Source organism: Archocentrus centrarchus, chromosome 21, assembly GCF_007364275.1.
Source record: "Archocentrus centrarchus isolate MPI-CPG fArcCen1 chromosome 21, fArcCen1, whole genome shotgun sequence".
Lineage (NCBI taxonomy): Eukaryota > Metazoa > Chordata > Actinopteri > Cichliformes > Cichlidae > Archocentrus > Archocentrus centrarchus.
The window spans coordinates 19903284-19916135 of NC_044366.1; the positions used below are offsets into that span (position 1 = coordinate 19903284).

At 39.5% G+C, this 12852-nt stretch overlaps 2 protein-coding genes across 3 annotated transcripts; one reads left to right on the forward strand and one right to left on the reverse strand.

Annotated features, from left to right (window-relative positions):
* Positions 1–96: 96 nt before the first annotated feature.
* Positions 97–2526, reverse strand: trappc2 (trafficking protein particle complex subunit 2). The gene is made up of 5 exons (XM_030757698.1): positions 2389–2526; positions 2019–2155; positions 902–1046; positions 504–589; positions 97–337 (listed from the first exon to the last, which is right to left on the reverse strand). Exons 2-5 carry the CDS (start codon positions 2109–2111, stop codon positions 239–241), a joined length of 423 nt encoding a protein of 140 aa, XP_030613558.1. The 5' UTR covers positions 2112–2155; positions 2389–2526; the 3' UTR covers positions 97–238.
* ofd1 (OFD1 centriole and centriolar satellite protein) lies at positions 2513–12846 on the forward strand. 2 transcript variants are annotated; one of them, XM_030757693.1, is made up of 23 exons: positions 2513–2706; positions 2864–2978; positions 3486–3689; positions 3779–3847; positions 3951–3978; positions 5082–5180; positions 5266–5396; positions 5494–5667; positions 6582–6688; positions 6786–6905; positions 7147–7220; positions 7301–7392; positions 7593–7782; positions 8521–8651; positions 8829–8940; positions 9393–10106; positions 10296–10452; positions 10555–10646; positions 11397–11525; positions 11719–11873; positions 11999–12175; positions 12268–12338; positions 12648–12846. In XM_030757693.1, the coding sequence occupies exons 2-23, from the start codon at positions 2883–2885 to the stop codon at positions 12691–12693; spliced, it is 3168 nt and encodes a 1055-aa protein (XP_030613553.1). In that variant the 5' UTR covers positions 2513–2706; positions 2864–2882; the 3' UTR covers positions 12694–12846. The 2 variants fall into 2 exon arrangements, with proteins under 2 accessions (XP_030613553.1, XP_030613554.1); XM_030757694.1 differs by having other exon boundaries at positions 10299–10452; positions 12648–12718.
* Positions 12847–12852: the final 6 nt, after the last annotated feature.

A 12852-nucleotide genomic window follows, 5' to 3' on the forward strand; every position in this document is an offset into this window, starting at 1 on the left:
TTCCTTTGCACTGCTTGGTAAAGCGCCTTTAGAATAACAAGTTTTTAAAGCCATAATGTTGACAAACAACAGAAAGCAGCCACATCCACTCAATTATAAAATACCAGACAAAACATTTTTATATAAATCAACTTTTGCTCTGAATACATTTTACATTTCTAAACATGGAAAAAACTGTATTAAGTATATACAACAAAAAAAAAAAAACCAACTGTATTCAAATCTTTTTGTGAAGTGATTAACTCAGGAGATGCTTCTTTCCAAGAAACTGGACTTTCCTGTCAAAAGCTGTTGAGCGGATGGGCGCGTTGATTTCATAGAATGGATTCATTGCAAACTGAAAGAGAAAGCATGAATAAGATCAAATGCTGAAAGAAAAATATAAAATAGAATGCCTTCATCATTATACAGATATTATATATTGTCATTATACAGAATGTACAGTGAGATTTATACTAAATGTCACATCATTCTAAGGTATTCTCACCTGGAAAATGACTTACCTTGATGTATAAATCATAGACATCGTTAAAAAAGTTTTTGATTCCATCTTCTTGTCGCACATCATGCAGCATGATGAATCTTATATGTGCCACAAATAATTAAAGAAAATAAATTAATAATGAAAATTAACATTTTTTAAGATGTGGATTGATAGACGATTCAGCAGTTTTGATTGATTGATTTTGGTTAATAAACTTCGTTTTAATTACCTTGCATTATTACAACACTGTATATAAACTACACCTCTGAAATTGGATTAACAGACTACAGTCATGTAGACTTAGTGTCTCCCCTATCAGTGTAAACAGTAATATTTTAATCAATGTTGAGTTTGTACTGAGAAATGTGTTTTCCATGAGCAACTGAGATGGCTGCAGGGAACAGAACAAAAGGATATGTCCTGCAGTGACAAATGCAGAAACAAACCACTCGTTGAACTTGTCCACAGTTTTCAAGTACATGCTGTTGGACAGCCACATGTTTTCATCCACCAAATCCAGGGCCGCATGTGCAATAAACTGGTTCAAGTGACGATGATCATCCTGTGGTAAATAAAACAAATCTTATTGAGCAAAAATGTGAATCAACTCAATCACCTCCCATATAACAAAAGCAAAGGTCTTAATGTAATGCCTACTCATCATAGTTCATGTAACCCTGTTTAAAGAACAGTCTAGGTCTGCCCTATGAGAGCAAATTGTGTTTACAGTGCTATGAGAAAGTATTTGCCAGTTTGTGTATTTGTCAGTTGTTAGGACAGGTGGTTGCACCTGTTGAGCATTTCTGCCGATGACTGGGTAGGCAGCCGGGAGCCACCCTTCACTGATGTTTCATTACATTAACCCCAGAACATATCAAGGTGGTAGAGCAGCAGTAAGGATGTCTCCCAACCACTCCCTGCAGCCAGCCTTAAGATTTTCCTCGCGCCTTGTCCTTCCTGCCAGATGCTTCCTCACTTGGCCTCTTCTGCAAGATGAGCTCCCTTTGGGACCTGTGAATTTTTTATTTTTTTAAATGGTTGCTGAGTGGATGCTCCAGTGAAACCCCTGCACCCTACTCCCACTGGGAAGGTGAATGCTTCCCAGCCAGCTTGTGAGTGTGCGGCTGTCAATTCTGCATACCTTTCCCTCGTTCTCTCATGAACAGCCTCCATCGCTTCTTTCCATAGCATGTTCAGCTTCACCATTATGACTTCTGGCAGGTGCTGACCAGACACTGCGATCTCCACAGGGAAATTGAACTGAGCTTCGCAAAAAATGTGGTTAATTTGTGATTTAACAAGGTGGATTATCTCAGAGGGCCAGGTAGGTTTGTGTTAAAACAAAAAAAAAATCCCTTAATATATGAAATCATCATTGAAAAAACTCGGATTGCCTTTGTCTAATATGGAAATTTGTTTGATGACCTGAAACGTGTGACAATAATGCAAAATAAATAAAAAACCAGGAAAGGGGCAAATACTTTTTCGCACCACTGTAACTCAGTGATTGTGTGATTAAATTAAGCGATGTTACCTTTGATTCAGGCTTCCCGGCTGGCAGGAACTCCATCTCAAACACAGGATTGTCATGATGACCAACCATGACGAAGTAAAAGCTTCCAGACATCGTCTTCTCTTCTTAGGAAAGTTATACTGCCCTGAAATTAATCTCTACAAAACGAAAGACGTCAACTTATAAGTTACAAACATCAGTGACAGCCTCACCTAAAATGACTGTAATCCCTTTGGCTAGCAAGCTAACATCAACCGCGGAGCTCCACAGACGCTTAAAGTAACTAAGTGATTATTGTCAGACCAAGAGAAACATGACATGAATAGTATAAAGGTATAACACGTGAACCTCACGCATATTTTTTAAAAGAATAAAACCGACGTTTGTTTACCTGTTGGTTACGCTTCCTAGATAGCAAGAAAGCAGTCGCAAAATGATGACGACATGATTAAATAGCTATTTTTTATGCTGCACTAAATACTGTTGATTAAGTGACAGTTATTTCCTAACACCCTCGTGAAGAAATGCTATATGAATCACAGAATGCATATAATTAAATTATAATAAATAAGGTAGGTTTTGGTTCGTCGTTGTTACGTCATATCTGTGAGCACGCACGGAACCAAGCTTTTCCGGTAACGGCGGATTTAAATGTTTCAAGCACAGCTCTTAGAAAAGGACGCAAAGACGGGTCCTGGTCGTCCGGCTGGTAACTAGGACACTTATTTTCTTTTTAAGATACCAGTGGCTTCACATGTTGTGAAGATAGATGAATAAAAGACTGATACCAGCCAATAATACTTCGGAAAGTTGTTGAAAACGAAGGTTTTTGTCCTGCCGTCTGCTTCTGTTTCTCTACTGTTAAGACTCGAAAATACCCCAGTTATGTCCTCGTCTAAGGAAGACGTGTTATCCCCGGACGAGCTGAGGAAAAGACTTTATCAGACTTTTAAAAATAAAGGGGTTCTTGATACACTGAAGGTAAGCAATGTTAATACCGCTGCTTTTGTTATTAATATACAGTGCTGTGAAAAAGTCTTTGCGCCCTTCTTATTCTCTTATACAAAAAAAGTCACACTTACATGCTTTAGATCATCAAACAAATGTTTAATATAAAACAAAGATAACCCGAGTAAATACAAGATCCAGTTTAAATGATGTTTTCATTCCTTAATGGAAAATAGCTATCCAAACCTATCTGGCCGTGTGTGAAAAAGTAATTGCCCCCTAAACCTGATAACTGGTTGTGCCACCATTGGCAGCAAGAACTGCATTTGTGATAACTGGCAATGAGTCTTTCACATCGCTGTGGAGGAATTTTGGCCGACTCTTCTTTGCAGTATTGTTTTAATTCAGCCACATTGATGGAGGGTTTTTGAGCATGAGCAGCCTGTTTTAAGGTCAAAGAATCTCAAAGAATTCACAGCACTGTAGCAATGTCAGTGTTTGATCTTCATCCTTCTCTTTCTCTCTTCGGATGTGATTCAGGCACAGCTGAGGAATCAGCTCATCCAGGAGTTAAAATGCCCACCTTTGGCAGGACAAGAACCAGTTTCCAGGCTAGTGCATGTGAAACCTGAACCCCTATTAGTTTCAGCCTGTAACAGCATAGTGGCAGATCATCTCTGTATCTCAGGGTATGAGTACACACTTTCTGTGTTCTACCCTGAAAGTGGCTTATCCAGAGACAAGGTTTGTATGACTTTTGTTTATTTATGTGTAGCTTGAGGTGTTAGGATAACTGCAGATGAAGATCTCTGGTCTCTGATCCATTTTTGCAGGTTTTTACAAAAGAAGACCTCCTTCAGCTTCTTAAAATAAGTCCTGACTCAACTCTTTACAAATCATTGGTAATTATTAATAGTATTTAGAACCTAGAACATTTTTCTAATATAAGTAGTAAGAACACATAGTGTAATTAGTAACAACAGTATTGTTATTATTTTCTTACAGTCTTCAAATAAAGAAAATAATGACAAAGGTATGTACAGCGTCCTTTTCCTTCTACCAATAAAACTGCTTTTGTTCCAGAGTCTTTTCCTTGATATAAACTTAGCACAAAAAGTAAGGAAATTAGTGTTTGGTTGATTATTTCTTTGTTGTAACAATGGTTATTGGCAATAAATTTTATATTGTTGGAAAGCCTGTTTATTTCCCCTTAAATTGTTCCACATTTGTAAGGAAAATACATTTGCAGGTTGAACAGCTGAGTTGAGTATGTGAGTTGCACCCATGAAAAACTTGCCTTCTCTGCCGATGGCAAGCAGCTTATTCTGATATTGACTCTTGTTTGGAGCTTCTGGTATCCCAGGTGCTGACAGTCAGGCTTACCACCATTGGAGGCAATCCCTGTGCAGAGAAATGTCGAGATGAGTTTCTGCAACCAGTGGCAATCCCATATCTCCACAGTCTGGGACCAAATTCTATCCTCCAGGTTGACAATGTTCGCCCCCACAGAGCGGGGTTTATCATAGACTTCCTCCAGAATTTGAAATGTAGAGGATGGAATGACCTGCTTGCAATCCTGACCTCAACCACATTGAGCACTTGTGGGATGAGCTTGCTGTTTGTGTCAGAGTGACCAACACAACTGCTTTGGCTGACTTGCGACAAATGCTGGTTGAAGAATGGGATGCTGTCTCACAGCAGTGTTTGTCCAAGCTGGTAATCAGCATGAGGAAGAGGAGCCAGGCTATTGTGGCTGTGTATGGTTCTTCCACATGCTGCTGAGGCCTCTGTTTGTTAAATTAATACGTTGTTAAATTGCCAACATGTTTCTTCAGACTTCAATCATTCAATCCAATAAATGACACCAAACATGAGTCAATAGCAGAATAAGCTGTTTGGTATTGGCAGAGAAGATTTGGCAAGTTTTTCATGTGCACAACCCACATACTCAACTCTGCTGCTCAACCCACAAATATATTTTCCTTACAAATGTGGCCCCATTTAAGGGAAAACAAACAGACTTTCCAAACAGTATAAGATTTATTGCTAAGAAGCATTGTTACTGCAAATAAATAATTGACTAAGCACAAATTTCTTTACTTTTTGTGCTAAGTTTATTTTGTCTTTGTCTAACAGGGTTCCTGATCCACCTTCTAACACATCATTATACTCGGAGCCCTTGCCGTGATGCTGACACTCAGACAACAAACTTATCAAGTTATGGGGAGTCTCTTGGTACGAACTGAAGGTGACTGGCCTTTTATATTCACACCCTTCAACCAAGAGTTTTAATGTGTTCTCCCACTTTTTCCATTCACAGTTGAGAAGATGAAAATGATTGATCAGGAATACAGAGGTTTGAGTTACAATGAGGTGTTTCCATTACAGTCACAACTGGCTGCATATAGAAAAGACATTGAATTGCAGATGGAAGCAGAAATGAACTCAAAGGTACACACTCATAATAACCAAAAATATTTTGGTCACATAGTTTTTTCCTCCAGGTTGGGTGGACTCAGTGTTGTCTTCTCCTTTTTTTTTTATATAGATGCAACATTTTAAAGATGTTGAAATCGCCAAGGTGAGGATGGAAGAAAAATCCAAATTTCATAAAGAATTTGAAAAGCTGAAGCAGGAGCTGGAGAGGACTTATGAAATGAAGGCAAAGACACTGATGGACCGAGAGAAAAATGCTATTGATAGGCTGCAAAAACAGCAAGAGGTAAATTATTGCTATTATGTGTGGTGCTCTTTCTTTCATATAAACCTCAAACATATAGTGTAGGGTTCCAAAAGTCTGGCACCCAAGTGATGTATAATTTTCTCTCCTGATTGTCTCCTTCCATACAATTGTTGTTTTCTTCACCATCATCCGCTGTAAAATGCCAGTGATGGACATTTTATTGCCCATCACTTGATAGTCTTCTCCTGACAGTACTTCAGCTCATTAAAGGATTGTATAATCTATTTGGCAAATTCTGTACTTGTAATGAAGTTTTATTTGTTGAGTTTCTGATTGTGTGGCCGGTTTTGGTCTGTCTGATCCAGCTTTGAATACCTGATGCAGTTTCTGCAAAGTGATGTAGAGTGCCACGCCCCGTCCCTCTGAGAAATAAACCTTCCATCCACAATTTGATGCTCAGTAAGCAGTTCTTTGCTTAAATTAGCAATCAGACATCTGAGACTTTCAATTCCAATGCTACGTATTCACCAGTGGCCTACTGGCAAAATAATGGTCTTGTTATATTTATAAAAAGTGACTGAAGTGAAGCCATTGACTGCCAGTTGATTTTCTTAAGTCTGTTGAGTAGATCACAGTCTTCTGAGTTACATCTGAATGCTACTTTAGTGGAACAAAGACCATTTTAACTCCTTGTACAAATAAGTTAACATGACCAGTTTTTGTTGCACTGACTTTTTTTCTATTTTAGAACTTTTGTTTTAAAATGTTTCTCAGTCCTCAAAACTTACTGAGCTACATGACCGGTTGCTGATGTGGCATCAGACTTTTGGACCCCAGTGTATTTTGTTTTTGGGTGGCTCTGAGCATCACACTTTCCATTCAGATTTATTTTCTCTTTCTTAAATATAAGAAAGACTAATTTATGTTCTTATTTCCACTTTGCTTCTCTTTAGATTGAAGAAAAAAACGTATACATGCAGAGACAGTCAGTGCTGAAAGAAATTGAAACACTGCGTAGCAGAGAAAATGAGTTGAGGATGAGAACGGAGGCTTTTGAAAAGTAAGATCTTTTTATTACCATCCATCTTAGTGAAGCTATGCTCTTTCATTGTGACCACTGGTTCATAGTTATTGTTACTGTGTTCGTGTGGTGACAGGACTTGTCAAATTCACAAGGAGAAGGTCAAAACGACTGAAGAGCTGCTGAGGAGAAGAGAACTGGCTGTGAAAACTATGGAGGATACATATGACCAAAGGCTGAAGAATGAACTTTCCAGGTATTTTCCTTTTGAATACAGCATAGCTTGCTTGTATATAATTTTGTTTTAGCTTATAACAGTGTCTGTACTGTATGTATAATATACAGTGTACATTATTATCATTATCTGTCACCAAAAGACCCATACAATTAATGAATATTTGCTTTGTATTATGTAGCAAGAAAAAGGAGGCACTTTGCCTTTTACTGTTTTAGTTTTATTTATGTTTTTAAATAACCAAACTTATCGTATGTCTTAGGTATCAGCTTGAGTTGAAGGAGGAATTCATCAAGAGAACAGAAAAGCTCACAGAAAGTGAGAACAGAAACAAAGGCAAGTATGTTAGTGCAGGATTTATGACTGGTTTTCTGTTGCCCTTGTTTTCACTGAGTTTACACCTTTTTATTTTTCAGTGGAAACTGCTCGTATCCAAAAGGAGGCAGCGGCAGTTAATGCCAGAATGGAAGACCACAGCAGAGCATGCTCAGAGCTGAAACGGCTGCAGGTAAACGCCCCACATCATCCAGCCTTGTTAACTTCACCCTCTTCACTGGACATGAGGCAAAACTATATCTGCTACTTTGAATAATTATTAATAATTATGTTATCGTTCAGTTTGATTCTGTAATAACTGCATGCCACCCAGTGCAATTTTTTTTTCTGCGCTTCTAATATCTCTTGTGGACTTTTTTTTTTCTTCCCCAGATTAAGCTAGACACAGCACACCAGCAGATTATTCTGCTGACTCAACAGAAGGAGCTGTTGAGGGAAAGAATGGAGAGCATGAGTGACTACCCCCACTTGACAAAAGAGAAAGCAGAGCTGCAGGGGCGGCTGCAACTGCTAAAGAAACAGCTGGAGGAAGCCCAAGAGGAGAACTGGCTTCTTCATGCAGGTACAGAGTGGCTGTTGCTCTCAAGTGTCTATCAGGAGAGTGTCCCTATGCAGTTAAAAACATGAAAAACAGAATCAAGCTTACTCTGTTTATAATAATGCACACCTGATTATCTTATAGCCTGTAAATGTATAACCAGAGTTATTCTAAAGTGTAATCCTAGACTTGGTAAGTCTGAATATTTGCAGTCATTGCCATAAGCTAGGTTCTTGAAGTTCCTGTGTCGTGTTCAGAGTGCTTCAGTATGGGCTCATTGTGAACTGTGTAAGGTGCAGTGTACTGTGACACATTTTTGGTAGTCTTATCCCACTGCCTCTGGCTGAGCTGAGTCTTTTTGAATGTGTCTTGCCTGCCAAATCGGGGCCTCTGTGTCTTGTTTGTAGCTTTGCAGACAGCCGGTGAGGAAAGAGGGATGAGTGAATGGGAGCAGAGAGCACTGTGAACAGAGACAGAGCTCCCTTTACCCATGCAAAGAATTTCTTACCTCTCTCTGAGGCTTACAGTACTCTTCCTGTCTAAAGATGGGGCAAAGAAGCAATGGGCCTCTCTGCTCTTTGCTAACAAAAGTCTTTGACATGGTAATGGGCCCCATGTGCTGTATTGTCATGCTGGTCAAGAACTACTCTGTACATAACCCTTTTTTTTTTAATCAGACAGTTTTCTCACTGACAGAAAATGCACTGGGAAAATGAGCTGTACTTTTATGTTGTGTTTTGAGTCATATATATTCTGTCTCAGATTTGGGCAAGCCATCCAAAGAACAACTGGCCTTGCAGTTGGAGCTTCAGAGGCTGCAGGGTGCTTGCAAATTGGATGCGGAAGAATTTGACAACCAGAAACAGGTGCTGCAGGCACAGCTCCAGAGTGAGGTCAGCTACATCACAGCTCCTTGCTGTGGGAAACTGAGATCTTTTTTCTTTGTTTCTCCTTGCAGAATTTATGTTCACAGTGTGCCCTTGAATCTTTGTTTATCATGACTTATGCTTGTCATTCACGTTTACAGATCTGTATGCAAGCAGTTGTTCCTTGTGTCTGTTTTTCTGCAGATGGACCGGTGTGCCCAGCTCAAGGCTCAGCTGATAGAGTGTGAAGAGAAGTCCCAGTGGATGGCGAACCATGTTGAGGACATCAAAATGCAGCTTCGCCAAACTCAACAAGGTACACTGTGAAGTGGCATGCATGTTCAGCATGTCTCAGTACTTTGGCTAGTCTCATCAAATGATCTTGCTTTAATTATGTAGTTAAATATAGTACAGTTCCTAATCAATATCTTATGTAGCTGGCTTTATTTTTGCTTTTCATAAGCAGGCTTTCTTTCTTTTCTAGCTTAGGCTGTTCTATACACCATTACACATTGTCAAGGGGGAAATATTTGGCAATTTTTCAGTTATGATTTATTTGTGTTTTTGATATTCTAATAGAAATTTGAGTAAAAGCAAGAAAGAAAACCACACATATTAGCAACTAGATTTTTGGTGTAGCTGCATGTAAATATTTTTAATTAGTTGTTTTTTTTTTCTCTGATATTTTATGGTGGTTGTTCTTCTGTAGCTCAACACTCCTTATGTTTGCTTTCTCTTCCTTTTGTGTGATTCATGCAATCTTGGCAGCTCTTGAAAACGAAGTGCTCCGTAATCCCAAACCATCTCTTGTTGATCGCTCTGTACTGGAGCTTGGTGCTGACAAGCTGTTTCCGCCTGACATCTATGTGGACAGAACTCTGCTGAGGGCCAGGGTGGGTTATGATGATGTTTGTGAAGCAGGTGGCAATCGGGGAGGAAGCAAATCACCATGGAATGACATACCAGATTCTGACCTGGAGCTGGTGGCTGAAGCCAAGGCTCGGCTCAAGGAGCTGCAGAAGGAGGCTGACACTTTGGAGGAAGCCTACAGGAACTACCAGCAGAGGGCAGTGCGCTCCACCATCTCACACATGCTTCCCCCAAGATCTCATTCCCCACAACAACCACATCCTTCTAGTTCCCCTGACTCTCCTCTTAGAAAACATGACCCCCTCCATTCACACATTCACTTAGCCCACAAACCAAAGATCTCACACAAACCACTCTCTCCTCAATCTGTCCAGCCCCTTCCCTATGGTGCCCGAAAGATTTTATCATCTTCACAACCAAGAGTGACCTTCTCAGAAGATCTTAACCAGCCTGAGGCTGCATGTTATGCCGACCACAGCCTCTATTCACTGACTGAACCTTTGTTCCTAAAAAATGGACACGTTCCAGATGAAAGCTTGGCTCCATCCAAGCACCCATCCTCTACATCACAATCTTCTTTCAAGAATAATCTTCAAAGAGAGATAACAGAAGGTAACATGTCAAAAAATATTTTAAGTTTTCATGCTTATATGCTGCATACATATATACATGTACACTTTATGTTTTTTAATGAAAAGTATTTAAACATTCAGATTGATCTGTCTGGATCTTTACATCTCAGCCTCTGAGCACAGATTTCTACCTCAGCTGCATTTTATAATAAGTCTTTCCTCCTGTTAGAAGCAGTCATGTCTGTAGTCACATTCCCCCAGCTGTCATCTGACAGACAGCTCTCTCCTGCCCTCCGCAATGAGGTGGTGACCTCAGGTGATTTGTTCTCCGAGCTCAGTCCACCTCGCAGTCCTCAGCTCAGGAGCACTGCACGAGACCAGTCTAGGTACCATCTGGCATAACTTTCAAGGACAGTGCAGTGGTTGTATACATTTTATAATGAGACTGTGAATACTAATGCCCTCGTGTTTGCCACTGTGTCCTTCAGTCCACCAAAGTTACAGCACGTCTTCTCCAGCTCAGAGTCTTCCCCTCAGCCTGAGAAGATAAGCCTTGAAGACCTCACTGGGTTATTATCAGGTATTCAATATTGGTCATTCTTTTTTTTGTTTGTTTTTTTTTGTTTTTCTCCTTATTATTTAAAGTAAAACATAATACAATTTAAAAAATGGGCATGTATTTCTGAAGCCACTGTTTGCAGTGTACTTGACTGATACAGCAGACTCAGTTTTGAGCTTCTGCAGTCTGGTCATTTCATTGCTGCTGAGGAAGATGTTCTGGGCCATAAATTGTGATCAAAGGGGAACTTTTAAACTGTTTGAACATAAACTTATTTTATAGTAATGTTTCATGCTGTTTGACTGTCTGTAAGACATTCAGCAGAGATGACCAGTTCCCTGGGGATTTATCTTAGAAGTGCAGCTCTCCTCTTAAAAGTGGAAAATCTTCATTGGATCCCGGGATAAATCCCCTTCATAATGTATTGTTTATTTTAATTCCATGACTGCTGTGCACAATATGAGTGCTGAAAAGTGTGCTGTGTGATTAATTTCTGTTTGCTCCATCTGTCACTAGAATATATTTGTAGAAAATGATTAACTATATGTTGATACAGTTTAATCACTAATGTAACAAAATGTGTAATGTATCCGGTATGGAAGGCTAGAATTTTTGGATGGCTGTTTTTTAATGAGTGTGTGACTGGCCTTTCAGTGGCCCTGCACAATGGTGAAGATGAAGGACAGCTGATTATGTATTCTGTGCTGGTCCTCTGGCCCTGTCGCATTATGGTGGAGCATAAAAGATCTCTTTGTGCATGTGTCCCTCCAGAGCCCGGCCACATTCCAAAGCTTCTCCTGGACACTGCTGTCCCTCTCTCCGAGGAGGCCCCTGACAGCCCCTCTGCCCCCCACCCACAAGACCTCCCAAAAGACCCAATAGACTTGCAGGGCGAAAAGGGTGAGTCTTCATGCTCCCATTAATGATCCATAATTTTGGTTGACTCCAAATGACAATACTAGCCTTTTTCTACCATACACCATAAGTCAGATTGTAAAAATCACAGTTGGCTCATTTTGTAGCCAATTTTCAATAAATTGCTTCTTGAACCAAAAGGGACAAATTGACAAAGGATGACTTATGTCATTTCTAGAAGTCCCACAAAGTTTGGGTGACTCTGAAAAGGAAGAAGATGAAGAACAAAGGTGGGAAAGAGAGCGAAAAGAAAGAGAAGAAAAAAGACAAATGGAGCAAGAAGAAGCCAGAGAAAGAGAGCTGCGAGAACTTGAACAACTAGAGAAAGAGATGGTAATGATTTTATCTCACACCAAGTTCCTGTAGAAATCTTCTTTATAAGCTTAACATATTTATGTCTCCTAATAAAAGGCACCCTTAAATGGATGTTTAATGTGATGACATCTCATTCTAATCAGCTTTTGCGAGAGGTGGAAGAACCAAAACAGGAAGAAGAAGAAGAAACAGGGGGTGAGAAAGGAGGAGATGATGAGTTGAGAAAGGAGAATGTTAATGAGGAGGAGCCTAAAGGTGAAAATCCACTAGAGAAATACATGAAGATGGTCCTGGAAGCAAGAGAGAAGCAACATGCACAGGTGAGTTGCACATGTTTGTCTGAGGTGGCTGTAAAACTTAAGCAGGAAACTTGTAGCAAACTTGAGTGTTTTTTTTTGTTTGTTTTTCTCAGAGCTCCGGAAGAGAAGAGGCAGAATATGCGAGCCCAGAGGCCAAGAGCTTTTCTGAGGATAAAGAAGACAGGTAAATTAAAACTGTTGACTAGGCTAGACATAAAATAAATTAATAGATTTCTGGCTTTACCTATGTATAAAGCTATTTCCACTTTCTAATTAAAAAGCTATGCAGGACTTTAATAAATATATAAGCCTACATAATCCTCTTCCAATAACATTTAATTACTTTTGTGGCTGTTCATGTCCCCCTTTTAAACATGTAGCATTCATTTTAAAGTACTTTGCTGATTTTGTTTGGTTTTTCTTTTTTTTGGGGGGGGGGGGGGGGGGGGGGGGGCTTGAGGCTTTCACTAATTAACTCAATTTTGTTTCACAGCATTGCAGCATATTCACACAAGGATGAAGATGATGATTTCTGGTGAGCTGACTCAGCGAGGGGCATCATAATCTGAAGTGTATAAGCCTCTGTAGATTGTTTCAAGTGTGAACCATTTCTTGTTCATATTTTAAGAATGCTTTTCAGTTTTGTATATTTGTCTTTTTTTTTGTATTAAATGCAAATAAAAGCATTTTTTAAAAAA

Bases quoted from the DNA above. Each gene is read 5' to 3' on its own strand.
- trappc2 (XM_030757698.1), bottom strand. From the start codon at position 2,111: ATGTCTGGAAGCTTTTACTTCGTCATGGTTGGTCATCATGACAATCCT. The intron at 590-901 runs ATATCCTTTTGT...TATTTGTGGCAC, and splicing joins TGCATTTGTCACTGCAGGAC to ATATAAGATTCATCATGCTG. The intron at 338-503 runs GTAAGTCATTTT...TTTCTCTTTCAG, and splicing joins TCTATGATTTATACATCAAG to TTTGCAATGAATCCATTCTA.
- ofd1 (XM_030757693.1), top strand. From the start codon at position 2,883: ATGTCCTCGTCTAAGGAAGACGTGTTATCCCCGGACGAGCTGAGGAAA. The intron at 6,906-7,146 runs GTATTTTCCTTT...CGTATGTCTTAG, and splicing joins CTGAAGAATGAACTTTCCAG to GTATCAGCTTGAGTTGAAGG. The intron at 11,874-11,998 runs GTAATGATTTTA...CATTCTAATCAG, and splicing joins AACAACTAGAGAAAGAGATG to CTTTTGCGAGAGGTGGAAGA.